At 37.0% G+C, this 18,440-nt stretch overlaps 1 protein-coding gene across 5 annotated transcripts in view; it reads right to left on the bottom strand.

Annotated features, from left to right (window-relative positions):
• The window catches only part of ATF2 (activating transcription factor 2), a 48,699-nt gene that overhangs the window by 13,915 nt on the left and 16,344 nt on the right, over positions 1 to 18,440 (bottom strand). For 4 of the 5 annotated variants that reach the window (XM_066554068.1, XM_066554069.1, XM_066554071.1 and 1 more), the window contains 5 exons: positions 14,582 to 14,760; positions 14,150 to 14,264; positions 13,885 to 13,971; positions 3,109 to 3,258; positions 1,108 to 1,314 (listed from right to left, as the gene is read on the bottom strand). In XM_066554068.1, coding sequence (XP_066410165.1) covers positions 1,108 to 1,314; positions 3,109 to 3,258; positions 13,885 to 13,971; positions 14,150 to 14,264; positions 14,582 to 14,760 — 738 coding nt within the window. The remainder of the gene's footprint in view (positions 1 to 1,107; positions 1,315 to 3,108; positions 3,259 to 13,884; positions 13,972 to 14,149; positions 14,265 to 14,581; positions 14,761 to 18,440) is intronic. The other variant, XM_066554072.1, reaches the window with a different exon arrangement.

The raw sequence follows: 18,440 nt of genomic DNA, 5'->3' as shown, positions 1-18,440 counted from the left end.
AATCTTTTACATTTCAGGGTCTGGGATGCTGAATATTTTTAAAGACACGAACATGAAGATGGCTGATACAGTGTAACTTTGATTACATGATAAAAAATAACCTCAACACGCCCTACTTTCCTGTTGATCAAATTCCTGTTGATCAAACAGCAGGAGAGGTGAGTTTTCATAGGAAGATGATGATCTGTGAATTTGACTCAGTGAACAGCTCTGATGAAGAAAAACAAGTGACACTCAAACATATCAAAATAAGTCTCACCACATTTTCTAATGAATGCTTCACAGTTTTTCCTTTCAGCAACTTTCAAAACAAATATTTTAGACTTTTTATTTTGAAAACAATAATTTCTGCCAATTTTTAATGTGCTACTGGAAAACATTAGGAAAGTATGCTTTAATATTTAATAGCAGTTTAAACAAAAGGGTCATGGATTGTTTTACTGGGGAAAAGTACATTCACATGGTGACTTTCTGAGATCAGATGAGGTGGAAAAATGACCTGCAACATACACCGGCCCTACCCTCTTATACCACACTTCATCTCTACCGGATTTAGGTGTTGCTGGTTGAAATTTGCAATGCCACTGCTGTACCCATCCTGTGGGCAAAAGAGGCCCTCAGTATCCACTGATATCAACCTGGCACCTTTCATAAGCATTACACTCACTTTAAAGGAAAAACAGTGAAGTTTAAAAGAACCAAAGGAAATAAGCCCAAAACTTACTCAAATAACCTGGGCCATGATAAAAATAAAGAGCAAGATGTGTTCAAGGTAAGACTATTACTTTGCTCATAAGTGTTTATTCCAACACATCTTGTCATCTTAGTTTAGTATCATAGCCTGAAAGTTATTTCAAATGGAACGAAGGAGAGAAGGGTATGATCCTTAAATGTACATATCTTGAAATATGAGTATGTTTTCATCCTCTAATTTTACTGCTATATGCAACTAGTTCTGAATTTCAAGCCCGAGCTGAGCCACCAGTTATAAAACCATTTATATTTCTGATTTCATGCAAAGTTTTAAGCTCCACTGATCAAGGATCACTGAGTAAGAACAAAAAAAAAAAAAACCTTCCTAATTTTTCCTTGAAATAAAAGGTATACCTGTAATTGGCCATTTAGTGAGCTCAGGTCCTCAGCTTTTTTCTCCAGTGACTGCACCCAGACTTTCCGTTTCTGCCGGCACCTGGAAGCAGCAGCTCTGTTTCTCTCCAAGAACTTTCTCCTTTTCTCATCAGGGTCTTCATTGGCAGCTCTTCTTCGCCGACCACCTGTATTTGGTGTCTGTGGCGTAGGCTGAGCTGGTGATGCCTGAAAACAACCATGATTTAACCTACAGCTCTGGTATAAACAGCCAGCACATCTTGAGAAAAGCATTCAGGGCATTTCTAAATATATTCAGGTGAAAGCTGTGCCCATTTAACTCTACAGTGATGTTTTTAAATCTTTTACCCATACTTACTTCTCCTGATCATCTTACATTAACATATTGCATCCAAAATAGCTTTCAAACTACATTTAGTAGGAAATGAATTTTCTATTTTTGACTCTTCCCACACACCCAGCCACAACTGAAAAATGACACAATTGCTTATGCCCGCTACTCAGAAGCTGTTTGACAAATGCTGGCAGTGCTGAGACTCTCTGATCCCTGGATCTCCAGATAGCAATTTCCTATTCATTCATGTGTTCCCCACCACTGAGTAACAATTTCCCTTATTCTCCCCACATTACATGACAGTATCAAAAGACTTCAATATTTTAAATAATACATTATACTCATTTTACAGTTGTATACAGACCCTAAACAAAGATTTAATGTAACAATATAATGGGTCTTAAAATCCTTTAAAGAGATAAAATAGAACATAACTGTCCACATGACATTCAAAGGTGCATCTCCACATTCAGTCCTGCACAGCAAGAAAGTTTTATTTTTAAATTAAAACCTCCAAACATGTATCAGCTGGCATATAAATTTGGCATTAATTCTAAATAGCTAAGAATAAAAAAACTCTGGGAACTCAAATCAGTGTTTTAAGAATGAAACACTATTTTTGATTAACACTAATTGTAAAATAACTCTAAGACAATCAAACAGCAATTTTCATCTTGAAAATTCTGCTATGTGGTATTTTGAAAAATATTCTTTAGAAAACCTCAAGGCAGTATGGGGAAACAGCAGCTTTAAGAAAGAGATCTCTTTACGATGGGTCACTTTTTTCCCCCGTTCTGTTCCAAACATATTTGTTTTGATACATTATTTGATTTCACTGGCCAGAGTAAGAATCTGAGGCTTTCATTGCAGGTAAGTCCTGTCAATTCTGGGCCAGCTTTTATAAAATTAATATTATGCTACGAATTCTGAAAATATCTCTTTGAGATTTTTATAAGCAGTTTGAAAACACATTCCAAGAGGTTTTTAGAAACAGAACAGCTGCAATCCTTCAGGATTCACCAGGAAGTGTATCTTTCCTCCAGCAGCATGCCCACTTCCAGTCTGACTTAGAGGCTTTGTCTTTTACTCCCCTGTTCTGATCTATCATCCCAAAAGGATAACAAAACACTCCTAAAACCAGAGCCCCCCTTCCAGAGCCTGAGATGATGAAGTACTCTTAATGACACAGATGAAACTCTTCCTGTGGCAGCCCAGAAAAGATCCTTCAAGCAAATTAACACAAGCATGATACCTGATGCAATAGAAAAATTTCTAAGCACACTTACGATACAAAAATATAATAAACATAAAACAGATGCAACAGAAACACAAAATAAAAACACTTATTTTTTCAAATATATATATATGTTGACCAGCTGTAAAAATTTCAGCTATCACAGGATCTCCTAACAATGAACTTCAGAAATCAGGACTTGGTTCTAAATTTGAGTAGATAGATACTACCTGTTTTGAAATCATCATCTTGGATAATAGATTTTAGAAGCATTTAAGAACATGTAAGACCTGTAAACATTTTACTGCTGTAGAGCTATTGATTAAAAGAGGAGTCTGTAATCTCTATTTTACAGACCAAGAGTATAGAAAAAATAGATGTATTTGCAAAATAAAAGGAGGAGCTAGGAGGCACATGCCCACTCCTGTCATACCGGTGTTTCAGTTGTTGAAGTTGCAGGCTGTTGGAGTGACTGTGGTCGTGGTTCCTCTGACTGAGTCCTAACCAACCCACTTGCATGTCCCTTGGCAGTATCTCCATTTGTTACCTGAGGGTGCTGCTGGGTCAAGGCTGCTTTCAATCTCTGAAAGCAGAAAATAAAGAAGGAAAAAGAAATATTCTATCATGCTAGCTTGAATGATTAATCATTTATATAAGCAGTTACTTCCACTTTGGAAACAGGAACTCCAACTCATAAAGAGGTGTTTCTTTTTACAGGCTTTCAACAGTGACCTATGCATATACCTAAAAATGGGGTAAATTTCTGCAATCATGTTAAGAGCAATGAGGTTTACATAAGATCCCAGGAAGGGAAGGATGGTATGGAGAAGTAAGCAGAAAGCCTCATCTGTAGTGAACTGTGCCCACAAACAGATGAGTGGAAGGCCATAAACAGAAGGTGGTAGTACCAGAAGAGTAACGATGACACATGAAAGAAAATAGGGAACAACCAGAACACAAGCATCTTTCCACTTGAAAAATTCTGGTGTTCTCTATCTCTATTCATTTTTAAATAGCTTGTTATGCCTCCACTAATTCATGGTCTTTACAAATACTCACCTCTGCAATCCTAAGGGTAATTAGATAAAAGCCAAGATCTTTGCTGAAACAAACATCTAAACACTAAGAAGCTTCAGGTTATATGTAAAGATTATTTATGTAGAAATATACAAGATAACTACTACAGCATGCTACTTTGCAGTAAAATACTGCTAAAAGGTTTGATGTTCTTCCTTTACTGCAAACAGCCACTATGAAGAACAGTAATGTGCAAGTTCAGCTGTATATAATACACCCAAGAGTTACTGACAACCTGATGGATGATTTCAGAGCATTTTACTGACTGCCTGTTGAAAAACACTTCATTCAACTTTTGGTGAAATCTATTAAAACTGTAATATAATACATTCTATTTAAAATTATTTTTTAATCTTGAGTGATAAAGTGTCCAATTTCAGCAGATACAACTGCTTGTAATTCCAGATTCTTTCTTAAAATTCCATGACTACTGTACAATTTATCATTAATTTTTTTTGTTTTACTGAAGAATTTACCTTACTAGAGAAATGGTGTTAGAAAATGTTTTTATACTGAGTACCAGATTTTTTAAGAATCCAATACAAGTTTAAGAGAAGATTAATGACTTAAACACATAAGTTTGTGGAAATTCTGATATCTTGTAACATCATATTTTGAAACATGAACAAAGTGTCACCCACATACTAACATTACTAGGATATCTTAAGAATACTAGAGAGAGGCAGCATTTGGCCAGCCCAGAATAAACAGAAAACTTTGCACCTATTTATGTAGATATTCTCTATAAACTGTAGTATCCAATGTCTCCCAACAATTAAGTCAGTGAAATACAGTAACAGCTCTCTCCGACCTTCCACGGTGACAGGCTTTCCTGGATCCTATGCTACAATTAAAACAACAGATTGCAGATTACCTGTGTCAAAACTGCAAAATATTTTCATGTCTGAAATATGGCAAGTTACCATCAACTGCATGGACTTGGTAGCACATACCAAGCACCAGTAGGTATTCTAACTGGGGGCTACAAAGAGAACCAAGAAACTCCAATCCTTCTCTACTGGCCTGCTATTGAATCTTTAGCCAGTGACTTCTGTAGTAGGTCTATTCTGTAGATTGCTGCGGACTGAATTAGCAGCACATTACATCACTTAGGAACCATTCAAGTGCACATGAAAATTAGGAGTTAATCCCAACAGCTAAATGAGCTATTGTTCTTCACCTCATTTACTGTATCGACTTCCTAAATTTCCCAGAATAAAGAAGACACTTCAGAAAATTACACAAACCATATTTACTGCAGTTTCCAGTGCTCAAATTTAACAACAAAAATTTAGGATAGCTGCAAGCATTAGATCAGGATAATAAAAAAAATTAAGATAATATGTCCATAACTTTTAGTATATTTACAGCATTCTGAAAGCCCTTAGATAGTTAACACTTTAATTAAACTCAAGAATTGACTTGTACCTTCCTAATTCTCCTTGGAAAAACAAGTTAACAAAAACATTTCAGTCCCTGTCTCCAGCAGGCCTAAGTATTTTCTAAATGTCTAACTAAAATTACTAAAACCAAACTCTATGATCTATCTGCAACAACTGCAAGGTTGATGGCTGATGATTCCTCTCTCTCTTTAAGTAATCCTGGTGTCTAAATTGTAACATCTTCTACACAACCACTACCAGGACTACTAGGGAAACATATCACATCCAAGTCAGGTTTTAAAATAATGGTTTTCTAAAGAAACTAGCAAGTATTTAATACCAATACGACAATAACTTTTCTGTAGGTTATTAAGGTAAGATTTTTTGCAGTGTATTTTCATTTATGACTTGAATAACTTTAGAAGTATTTATTTTATCCTAACTTGCTGTTAGGCAGGACGTGACAAATTTTCATCAGTCCTAATCAAGAGAGCAGTGAAAGTACAAATCAGTTAAAGGGTATGCTCTCTTCTACTTCAAGCTGTCATACTAGGAGAGATTTCAAAGTTGCCATCTCAAAAATGATGTATATTGGGTTTGCATGGTAATTGATGAGTTTGCACTGGGATGTGCAAACAAAGTTGGACTTTACTTACTGTAATGCCAACACTTAAACATTATATCCTGTAAATTCATAAGTAAATAAACTCCTTTTGAGTATTACATTGTTAAATGTAATGTAGTACGGAAACACAAATAGGAAATAATTAGATTTAATCTCAAATGACAAAGTTTGAAAGTTGAAATTAAAGTAGTTGGGAATAAATAATCCACAAATGCAGGCACATAGTGAAAATCTGAAGAATATTTACAGATTTTCACAAGGAGATTTCCAGCTTGTATGTTTAATAAGTTTCATATTTTAAAAGGTAATGCTGGAGTAAAATACTGTATGGGTGTTGTGCTTCTTGTGAGAGTTACCCCAAATTCAATGAGAATCTCATTTTTAACAATCAAGAATACAGATACATATATTAGAATAAATGCATATAAGCATTTTTATGTGGAAAAACCTGATGACAACTGAGGTTTTTTGGTATTATTTGGTTATAGGTGAACTAACCAGATAGGTCAATAGCTTTTAAAATCTTGATTAGCAAGGTTTTATCATTCATGTATATCCCTGAAAACAAATCCTCACCACATCTGTCAAAATTTGGTAGGACTGGATCATTCCATCAAGAGCTCACAGAAACAAGATAATATACTCCAGAAACAATTTGTGAAAAACTCAGATCCATATTTCATATCTGCCACAAAAGCTCATCAGAGTAATAACCCTCCTTCTCCTGGGTGTTATCCTACCATCTGCTCCTCTATTACTTATCTTTATTTTGCAACTAATTAACAGCATAATCTTCTAAATTCAGCAAGTTAATTATCATTATTGTGGTCTTTGCAGCATCATCAGTCCTTATGAAGTCTTGTCTCTCCACCCCCAGAGAACATATGAAAATGAAGTAGGTTGTGAGAGGGTCTGTTTCTTTAGAGTAGGCTCATTAGGTGTTTGCTGATTAGCTCGGCATGCAGAGAGACAGGTCAGAAGAATTCTGCTGAACACAAGGTCCCATGCCGGGCTGCAGCAAGTTAATGTTGGTTTCTGAACATTTGCCAAGCTGCCCTCTGTCACTTCTCAGTAGAAACCTCCTGCAAAAAGTCTACTGGTTGCCTACTGAGTGCAAGGTATTTTTTATATTGTGACAAAAAGTTTTGCATGGGAAGGAGGAGACAGAGGGAAACATTCCATATTAAAGCGATTTTGAAATTCTTCAGAAACTTCTGCAATCCATGCTGAAGAGTCTGAATGCTAAGTTTGCACCCACAAGCTGCACACTCAAAAAGGATGTTCTACAGCTACAACTCAAGGCTCATGTTCCATACACAGAAAGCATACAATTACAGATCTTCTCATAAGAACGTCAGAAGCAATTCTACAGTTATTTAAAATCATGCATCCTTATCTTAGTGAGGAAGTTTTTTTGGGGGTTTTAAGTTTTTTGGCTTTTTTAAAGACAGTTATTGAATCTACTTCTAAGCCTAAAAATACCACAAAACTGACATACATATGATTTTACTTAAGTAAGTGAAAGTTAGTTTCTTTAGCACACTGACAAATATGGATTCATGTCAGAAAAACTGACAATTTATATTAAGTGTGCCATAGAAATCTGAAACTCATTTTTACTCCTACTGAATGTCATTCTTAGTATAAGACGTAAGAATATTTCCAAAATCATAGCAGTAAAAGACAAGGTTGAGTCTGAATAAAATCTCTAGTCATTTTGTACTTCAGCTCTGCAAGCAGGAGAGAAAAAGGATCCAAGAATATTCAAAACTATAGTAACAGTGCCTTTCACAGCTGTGAATGGACCAGCTCTGTTCACTACAATAAATTCAATACTGAGGCAATAAAATTAAAATGCAATGTGATTTCATGCAATTCTTTCACAGCACTGGAACACATCAAGCACTGTATATGTTTCTGTAGTGAAAGAGATTCTAAGACTGTGCTTAATGCACTCTTTCACTTAATGTCAACATGTCAACTGTTTCAGCTGAGAGCCTCTTGCAAGAATGCCACCAGTCATAAGGATTTGGCTCACTGCACATACAGTTTTTAAATTTTTGTCTGTCATCACTTTTATGTATTCCTTTTTTTAATGACTATTTTTTCTTCCCAGTTATCAGTCCTTGCAGTTGGTATACATTTTTCTATCTGCTATTTCATTTAGTGAACCTGTTCCCACATACAACTGCTCCTCTATGAAATTCATACAATCATTTAATGTCAGGCAACTTGACCAGTAAGCAGAGAAAAGAGCATTTCAGCAAAGAACAAACAGAGTTTGAGAGGTGACATCTCAGTAAGTTGCTTCGCATCAATAATCAAAACTGCCACGCTGAAGGAGTTTGACACTTCAGACTGGAAACTTTATTGAACATAGAAATAAATACACAGCTTTGATTATTATGCATTAAACTTGGACACCCCTAATAAAAAAATCCTTTCAAATGCTCTAAGAGAGACCATTTGCAAAAATAAAAGTCTCCAAAAGTTGTCCATTGTGGGAAAAAATTCTCAGCAAGTGCCTCAGTTCCTTTATCCTTAAAGGGTTGTACGATTTCCAGGACAGCTAAAGAAAAATTTTAACTATGCTATAGGAAGGCATCCAATGTCCACTACCAAAGACATCTCCTGCCAGTTATTTTAAGTTTTAGATTTTGGAAATGAAAATATCAATTTGTTTACTAAAGTTCATTCATGAAATTATAAAGAAGAAATACACTTCTTCTTTGTACAATTTGGCAACTCGTAAGGGAACAACAGGTATTCATCAAAATAAAAATTTGTTCTTCTCATGTTAATTCAAATACAGAAATGAAGTTATCTAAATTCATATTTAAATTTCAGAGCATTAGGAAAGAAGCACTGCAATCTCTAATTTGACTTTTATCAATCTCACATTCACTTAAAAAAAAGTCTATACAACAGTAGGCTTTTGTAAGCAAGTAAGAGTGAAATGAATGAGGAATGTAATCAGAGCCCAAAGTTATTTTCTTACTATAAACTTCTAAAATGTGTTAGCTCCTTGAAATATGCAGAAATAGCCTCTGCAAAGAAAGGCACAAAGCACAAAAGAAAGTGGTTTGTGGCAGGTATTTCATCCAAAACACAGAGCTGTACCTTCTACACAGGACAGCTCCAGATCTGATAACAATGCAACAATGCGATGCTATTTCACATTAAATTTACTACAACCAGTTTTTCAGGAATTTTACTCAACTTCTGAAGTTATTAGATCTGTGTCGACTTGGAATACCTTGAAGTAGTATAGTGGTATGATAGCAGAAAATGCCAAATACCATAATAGCAAGTATGGTCCTTCAATACAGGAGAGGTTCAAACTACTGCCAACACCAGATATGATAAAACCCTTTGGAGATATAAATAAACCATGTTAACTTTCCAAACTCTGCATCCCATACAATACAAAGCTTACTTAAATACCCAAGGAAGTTAGGGAAGTTAGTTAGGAATCTATTCCTGCATGGTTTTTTATTTTTGCTACATATTCTACTCTTACATTTTATAATGCAATACAAAAATTCCATGAGATTGCAAGGTCCATCTATAAAGAACAACAAAAACTTTCCTCAAATAATAAGTAAGAAACAAAGCAGCAGCAAATATCTATACTCCTGGGAATGCTGTGAAAGGAACATCACAGCTTCAACCCTTCATCTGGCTTTTTGTTCAAAATACACTAAGAATACTATGCTGACAGACTTCGTAGGTTCATAAAATTGTTTAGGCTATAAAAGACCTTTAAGATCAAGTCTGACCATTAAGCCAGAACTGCCAAGTCCACCACTAAACCATGGCCCTAAGTGTCACATCTCCATGTCATTTAAACACCTCCAGGGATGGTGACTTCACTACTTCCCTGGGCACCCTGTTTAATACTTGACAGCATTTTCAAAGAATAAATTTTTCCTAAAAGTCCAATCTAAACCTTCCCTGGTGCAACTTGAGGCAGTTTTCTCTCATTCTATCAGTTGCTGTTTAGAAGAGGCTGAGTCCTACCTGGCTACACCCTCCTTTCAGGTAGCTGTACAGAACATAGAGATCCTCCTTGAGCTTCCTTTTCTCCTGGCTTAACAGCTCCAGCCCCCTCAGTCACTCTTCAAAGGACTTTCTCTCTAGACCCTTCACCTGCTCCCCTGCCCTTCCCTGGACATGCTCCAGCACCTCAATGTCTATCTTGCAGTGAGGGGCCCAGAACTGAACACGGAACTCAAGGTGTGTCTGCACCAGTGCCGAGTACAGGGGAACAGCCCCTGCCCTGGTGCTGCTTGTCACTATTGCTGATTCTGATACAAGCCAGGATGCCACTGGCTTTCTAGGCCACCTGGCCACTGCTGGCTCATGTTAAGTTGGCTGCTGACCAGCACACCCAGGTCCTGTCCCAACAAGCAGCTTTCCAGCCACCCTGCCCACAGCCTGTAGCGCTGCCTAGGGTTGCTGTGATCCAAAAGCAGGACCCAGCACTTCGCCATGTAGAACCTCATACAAATGGCCTCAGCCCACTGATTCAGCCTATCCAGTTCCCTCTGCAAAGCTTTCCTACCCTTCTGCACACCAAAACTTTTGCCCAGCTTGGTGCCATCTGCAAACTGACTGAGGGAGCACCCCATTCCCCTGTCCTGACCACTGATAAAGATACTACACAGAACTGGCCCCAACACTGAGCCCTAGGAAACACTGCTTGGAACTGGCCACCAATTGGATTTAACTCCATTTACCACCACTTTTCGGACTCAGTCATCCAGCCAGTGCTTTTACCCAGCAGACTGCATCTGTCTAAGCCATGAGCAGTTTCCCCAGGAGAATGCTGTGGCAAACAGTGACAAAGCCTTTAGTAAAGTCCATGTAGACAACACTGACAGCATTTTCCTCATCCACCATAAGTAGGTCACCTTGTCACAGAAGCCAAGCAGGTCAGTCAAGCAGTCTGCCTGTCACAGACCCATGCCGGCTGGATCTGATCCTGCCTGTTCTGTGTGTGCTATGATGATCAAGACCATCTGCTCCATGACCTTCCTCAGTGCAGAGGTCAAGCTGAGAGGCCTGCAGTTCCTTGGATCCTCCTTCCAGCTCCTCCTGAAGATGAGCATCAAATTTACCTCCAGTCACCTGAGACCCCCCCAGTTAGCCAGGGCTGCTGGTAAATGATGTAAAGTGGCTGTACGGAGTTTCTCCCCTAGCTCCCTCAGTACCCTAGGGATCCGATCCAGTCCCATAACCTTCTGTGTGTCTTAGGGCTGTAGCAGGTTGGATTAGAGAGGCTCTGCTCTCCTCCACGGCTGTCTTCCAGCTCAAGGTGCTGGGTACCCAGAGAGGAACTAGTCTTACTAATAAAGACTGAAGCAAAAAAAGGCATGAAGTACTTCTGCTTTTTCCTCATTCTTGGCCTCTATGCTTCCCCCCGTATCCAATAAAGGATGGAGATTCTCCTTGGACCTCCTTTTGTTGCTGATATACTTAGAGAAATATATTTAGTTATCTTCTACAAAGTAACCAGATTAAGTTTTACCTGGGCTTTGGCCCTGCACAACTTCACAAGATCCACGTAGTCCTGAGTTGCCAGCTGCTCCTCCCACAGGTCACACACTTCCCTTTTTCTCCTGTGTTCCAGCCAAGGCTCTCTGTTCAGCCAGGCCAACCCTCACTGCTGGCTCATCTTTCAGCATGTGGCGACAGCCCACTCCTGCACCTTTAAGATTTACTTCTGAAAGCATGTCCTGGACTCCTCTGCCCTTCAGAACTGCCTCCCAACATGAAGGAGACATGTGGCCACAATAGGCAAAAGGACACAGGGCATGTTCCCAGAGTTCAGCTAACTTAACCACACCAATAAATCCACAAATTGCAGTATACCATTAATACATGAAGCATACAGTGTTCATTTATTAAATTTCAGTGTATTAGCTTATTTTTCAATATTAAATGTGAACTATTAACGAAATGAAAAGTGAGCTGTAAAACTAAATATTGTCTTCTGTTGGCTTAACCAGGAACACAAGTGAAAAATAAACCTGCTCTGCAGACCTTCAGAGAATTTAGTATGCAGCAAGCAAAATTATTTTAAAGAGAGACATGAAAAAAAGGGTTTGATATCACAAAGATTTGAATTTAAAAATTAAATTGAACTTTGCAGTTAATAAACCATCACGTATCTGCCAACAATGCATCCCATGGCACAGTGAATTAGTCTTACTCTTGGAGGCTTTTCTACATAAACATTAAGTTTCTCATTAAATTGCTTTTACTTTCAGGGGGATAAGAAATTAGGTTTTTTATTTTTGTGAATAGGCACTATATAAAAGCAAATGAGCACAAGAAATATACATAATTCTGATATTCTTGAATTCTGCTCATGCTTCATGTTAAGCAACAAGGAAAGGAAATACTGCAAATACCCTTTTTACAGTCTCACTTAAAAAAAAGATAAGCAATCACTGAAGTGCATATATTAGCTAAATTGTAACGAGAAGGCTAATGAGACTGTTAAATTTTAAGTCTAATGATCTTTGTTTTCCTTTGCATTTGAGTGATTGCTTCTTCCAATGTGAGATCAAAGTCTTCACCACACACATGTATTTCCTCTCTGCCTTTAAATCATTCTAAGAGAAAATCACTCAGCAATACACTTAAAAACCTAATTTCTTGCCCATCTAAAAAATTATTTGGAACCAATTCCTCCTGGATTTCCAACAGAATTCAGAGTGGAGTCTCCTGACTCTAAAACATGTTCAGTTTTGGAGAAAACAGTTCTTGCTTTCACTTGTTTTACATTCTTCTCTCCTGGATTTAAGGTAAATTAATTTTGTAAGAGCTGGTTACATTTAAGTATTTTCTGAGGTATTAAAAGATTCCTTTTCCCATTCCCAGGGAGACAAGGATGCACAAAAACAGACCTCCTTCCCTTATATCCTCCTCTATACTATTTCAGAAGTCATTGTGCTCAGCAGAGCAGGGAAATGAAGGAAGACCTGAGAGCATTAGGCAGAGTCAGTGCACCTCTCCACGGCAGTTTCAGTATTTGGTGAACGTGGTCTAGGTGTGCTCACTCTATGGGAATCCCTTTACTCCAGAAAAACCAGACACACTGTTTCTCATATTGTGGCTTGAGAAGAGAAAACAGGTAAGGAAAGAAAGCCCACAGGTTCAGATCAAGAGAAACTAGATATCTAAGAATGTTAAGGGCATCCTCCCACTTACCAATATCAATGCAGAAAAAGATATTTTATCTAGCAGGTGTTCCTGATTCTCTTTTAGCACAAAGTAAGAGCCGAAGAAAGAGGAACACTATTTCATAGGATAGATATTGTTCATGGAGGCATCTTGTAAATATATAAATGGGTTAATTATTGTTTAATAATAGATCTTCTATTGCTTTAGAACAGTTGGAACAAACAAGACAAAAAAAAAGAGAAGTGACTGCCTAATGCTGTATAAAATATTTCAATAAATTGATAAATTCAAACTACCATCTTCAATGGTCACTAATATTAAGTAAAAAGGACAACCCCCCCAATCAAACAAAAACCAAACCCATCTTTTGCTTTTTTTAGACATTTTCCAAATATTCCTCAACTCCCCCCAAAAACACCCAACACAACAGAAACAACTTCCACATAGAATAATTTGTTAACTACATGAGTACTACATATTTAATTGCAAAACTCTTGCCAAATGGAGTATATTCAGTTGGGAGTCTGAAAACATTAAAAAACCCATATTTTTCTTAGTTTAAGAAATATCCTTCTTTTAGGCAGAAACATTCTGCTTCTCTGAAAGAAATGTTCACATGCTACTAATCTTGTCTTTCTCCCAGCTAGCATTTCTGATCCTCTGATACAAGGAGTAAGAAGGAGTTTAGTTAGAAAATTTATTTAAAAGAATGACTAAAAATAAAATAAAAATGGCCATTAAGAACAGAACTAACATAGGCTGGAATTGGAAAGAACTGTAAAATAAATGCAGCTGTTATTTTTCTGGTTTTATTAAATTTGTATTTGCAGAATTTAGACTAATAAAAGAAAACTAAAGCTGTTTTAAAAAGCAATAGAATGTAATTAATTTCTCAAGTTATTCTTCTTGAGGAATAATGGAGTTTTTCACTTACCAATTTAGCCTCAGACTGCACTGGCTGTGGGGAGGAAGGCCCTGGGATTCCTGGGATACTAGGCACCATGGTGACAGGTCTAACAAGCTGACCAGATAAAGTATAAAAATGAAGAAAACCTGAGTATGTTATCATAATAGAGAGCATTTGACAGCACTACCCTCTGAAGCCAAAACAGCTATCAAGGTGCTTAAAACTAAGTTCTATGCTGCACTTATGCAAATCTGCTCCACTTTCAAATTAATATAGCATCATGCTTACTTACTGGAACTGCAGCAGGGACATGCACATTAGAATTTGTGATAGATGCAGGAATAGCAACAGGCATGGTTTGTCCATTAGGAAGATGTAACAGCAGAGGAAAAGGACCTGGAACTGGACTGAAAAAGGAATGAACTATATAAAAGAAAACTTATCCAGAGAAGAGAACAAGTTTACACATTATTTTAAATTGGTTTGTTTCTTTACAGGTGTAATGTATAATTTATTTGGAGATCAAAAATATGAACTTAGTGATGTGGAGAACATAGCATTATATCTCACATGTAGTGAAAGTCCAATGTTTCTTGTGTAGTAAAGCACCACATTACACCAAAGCATCTCAAATTCATATATTAACTGCAGAAACAATAACTGAAAGTAAATCAGATTTTCAAATTCTGCAAGAAAACATTTTACTAAGATTTATGTAACTTACACTATTGGTCTGTTAGATGATGGAGCCTGGGTGATAACAGTACTAGAAGTTGGTGATGGTATTGCCTGCTGAATAATAACACTTGAGTCAGAACTCGTAAGCAGTACATTGGGAACCTGGAGCGACGCTGGACGAACTATTGTTGATGTAGGCTGTGCAGTCTGCTGCAGTGACACTTCCTGAGGAAAAAGAAAGCTTCATCAGTTTGTAAAATACAATTACAGACCACTAATTCCAACTGTTAGATGAATGCAGTTTGAGGGAACAAATCAGAATTTCTGTAACATTATGCAAATAGAATCAGTTATACAATTAAAAACATTCAAAAAACTCCCTCTGGATGATTCATTTAAACCACCAAAGTAAAATTGTTTCAACAACAGTGATTTTACTTTTACGACAAACCTGGCTCAATTTATTCTAAGGCTACTATTATTTCTTATTGCTTCTAATTCAGTTTTGATCAGATTTTAATTTTTTTCCCCAAGAAACCCATGGTACTACCAGCACCACCATGTTTACCCACACTCCGAATACGGAAAATGTTTTATGATGTCCTTATGTACATTTCAGTTTCAGTCCATTGTTCTGGATTTAAACAAAAGAAACAAGACATTTATGGTTCAGTAAAAACAGTAACAACAACAAATTTTTTGACCCTTTTTCTGTAGCTCTCTAACTAGAGTGATAAGAGTACTTGGAATGTTATATTCAGAGCTCTGCAAAATACATGCATATCCTGTGTATTTGAGCACAGAAATTAAACTTTCTTAGGTGCAAATAAAGAGTAGACAGAAATCCCTATAGCTCTTAGCTTAGCAACTAGGTAAAGCACATTATCAACTGAATGCTGTACTCTATTTGCTGTTTCTGAAAACCCAGAAAGGCCTTACTGTAACCAATGCCTTCCTTCTCAGGAAACTCTTGATATTGCCAGACTTCAATTTACCTTCAGACAGACTTTTTGCCAAGTTATTTTTTTGACAATACTTACTGCAATCAATGATACATAAAATCACATTTTTAAGATGAGCAAACTTTAGTTGCTCTGCTGGTAAACAGTAATTCAAAGAGAAATCTCTATACCTGTGTCACACAGACTGCACTGATTATTATCTTCTTTGAATGAAACTTGAGTTCTGAAAATTTATCCACAAAGCTTTAAGTAGGAAACTCTGAGCTCTCTAAGCCGATTGCTTGTATTTTATATATTAATGCACAAATGTGTGAGATCCTCTGAGCAATTCATAGAACTGTGAGCTTGCTAGCAAACTGTGGGCTTTACAAAAGAAAAGACTTTAGATGATGAAATTTTCTGCCTCCAAAAGCTCAGAGGCTAGATTTGTCATCAGGGTTCACTAGTTCATTCATGCTTTTTCCCAAGGGACCTAAAAGACTATTCACAGCGAATGAGAGTTTTTGGAGAATAACAGTGAGCTGTGCTGAGGGAAGTGAAATTGTTTTAGTATCAATCTGGGGTATAATATTTGACTGTACTTAGCACTACAGATGAGCATTCAGTAACTAGTACAGAATTCTGGAAACAGAAAAAAAGCCCAATCATATTGTTAGTACAGGATTAAACACTTTGCAAGTAACCTCTTACAGATCTTATTCAGGAGTCATGGGGAGAATATAAATGAGACTGAACTGCTTGACTGTGGGAAATTCAGAGCTCAGAACACCAGCTGAATCTGTATGCTAGCCTGAACAAGCCGCACAATTCAAGCAACATCACAGTGGTTCCTACATGTGAACAAAGACTACAAGATCATATATACACTTGATAAAGAATGGACCCTTGGAAGGACTTTCACAGAATCACAGATTGTTTGGAGCTGCAAGTGACCTTTGGAAACCACTCCAGTCCATCCCTTCTGCCATGGCTAGGAACATTTTTCATGAGATCAGGTTCCTCAGAGTCCCAGTCAGCCTGACTCTGAGCACTTTCTGAACCCAGGCTAGAAGTTGTGGTGTGTCAGTACCTCCTACCTCTGGGCAAGCAGCTGGGATTGCCTCCCAACTGTGGCTGAAAGCAGGTAACCACATACAAGTGAGACAGTAAGGGAGGGCATTCTGTCAACACTTCTTTGCTGCTCATAACAGAAGGTTAATTAATGCATGTTCTAATAAACACTGATTGTAAAACTTGACCTTTCCCTGGCTTGAACACCTATCAGGAAAAGGACAATATGAAATTTTTAGACACAGTGTTCTATAGAAACCAGATTTCAGCAATAGTCAAAAGATTAATGTACAAAATTCTGAAATAAATCTGTAAAATTCTGAAAATGGAAACCTCACAAACAATTGTTTCTGTGTTATTAAAGATGGCATTTATGATTTACAGGATCAGAAACTATCTTCAGCCATTAAAAAAGAACATGATCATTCACGAGTGTTTATACAGCTGAAAAAGTATTTTCAATCTCCTCTTCACACTAACTTGCTCTTTGCTACAATGAAAAATGCATGCAGGTGCCTGTAACTGCAATGGCGTGGCAAAAACATAAGCTGCATATTTAAGAAGTACTGCTTTGAAATAAATTGACATTTTATAAGCATATAAAAACAAAACCATAGATCCAACAGCCTGATGGAAGATTCTAATAGATCACTAATGCACTGCACTAATGGAGTATACATTTTGCCTGGAATAAAATAAATTGTAAATATACTCCCCTAAAGAACAAGAAAAACAGGGTTGAATTTGCAGTCATAAGATTAAGTGAAAGTGACCTTACCATTACCTACCTTTCCTTACAGGACAGAAGTCTAAGCCCACCCAAAGGTACTAGACTTACTAAAAGGACTTCTCCAACTCTTGTAATTCCTATTCTTGAAGCTAAAACCCACTGAATGGGAAATTACAGAACAGGATAGTTACTTTAAATGTTCTCAGATGTGCATATTTGCAAGTATTTCCTATCTGAAAGCAAATTTCATGCAATAACTTTCTAATGCTATCAAAAATACATAGAATTCTTTATACAGAAATGTAGATGGCCAGAACTAATACTGTATTTGATTATTACTATAAGAAAACAACTGGTTCTAAAGTAATTAAATTATGCAGTTAGCTACTTGGCAACAACTAATCAACTTTTAAAACTCTGTTGAGGGTTGCCCTTTTAAAGTCCTGTTAATAAACAACTACAATGTTTGAAAGCTCTTACTACTTTAAGGTTTAAAGACTTTATACACTTCTGTTGATATCTTGGTCTATTCAAAGCAAAGTACCAACTCTTACTGAGCCTAACAGAACTCATGGAACTCTTACAAAGCCTGGAAAATAATTAAGCATACTTTTTTTGAGAATCTCCAAGGAATTATTTTGACATCTACAAGGACAATTAGAACTGCCCTGCACAAACATAAATAGACTGCAATCATTTAAGACTACTAAAATACATGCAGCCAACAAAATGGTTACAGTTAAAACCATCTATGCCCTGAAAAAAATCCCTTCTCTCCTTCAATACATCTGCAAAAGGAGAACACAAAATCTAACTGAACAGCACTCTGCTCACATTTCTCAATGTCTGCAGGTCATGTAGAGCTGTACACTCCAAGCAGCACCCTCAGCCTTGCTCAGCTTGTCTCTACAATCAGACACGAGAACGGCATTGAGCAGCAGCACTGTCACAGTGACACACCCAAATTGCATCATCATTGAGACAAATTTTCACTTGTAATGATGCTAATGGGATACTGACACATGATTGTATGAAGGTAGTAATATTATCTTCTGCCAAAGTTAGATTACTTGGAATAAGTATTTGCAGCAAAAAAATAAACTAATCTCTGAAATAAAGACTTAAAATTTGAACTATGATTCACTTAATCCAAACAGCTCTTT

Source organism: Molothrus aeneus, chromosome 7 (genome assembly GCF_037042795.1).
Source record: "Molothrus aeneus isolate 106 chromosome 7, BPBGC_Maene_1.0, whole genome shotgun sequence".
NCBI classification, from domain to species: Eukaryota; Metazoa; Chordata; class Aves; order Passeriformes; family Icteridae; genus Molothrus; species Molothrus aeneus.
This window is presented reverse-complemented; position numbering and strand designations above follow the sequence as displayed.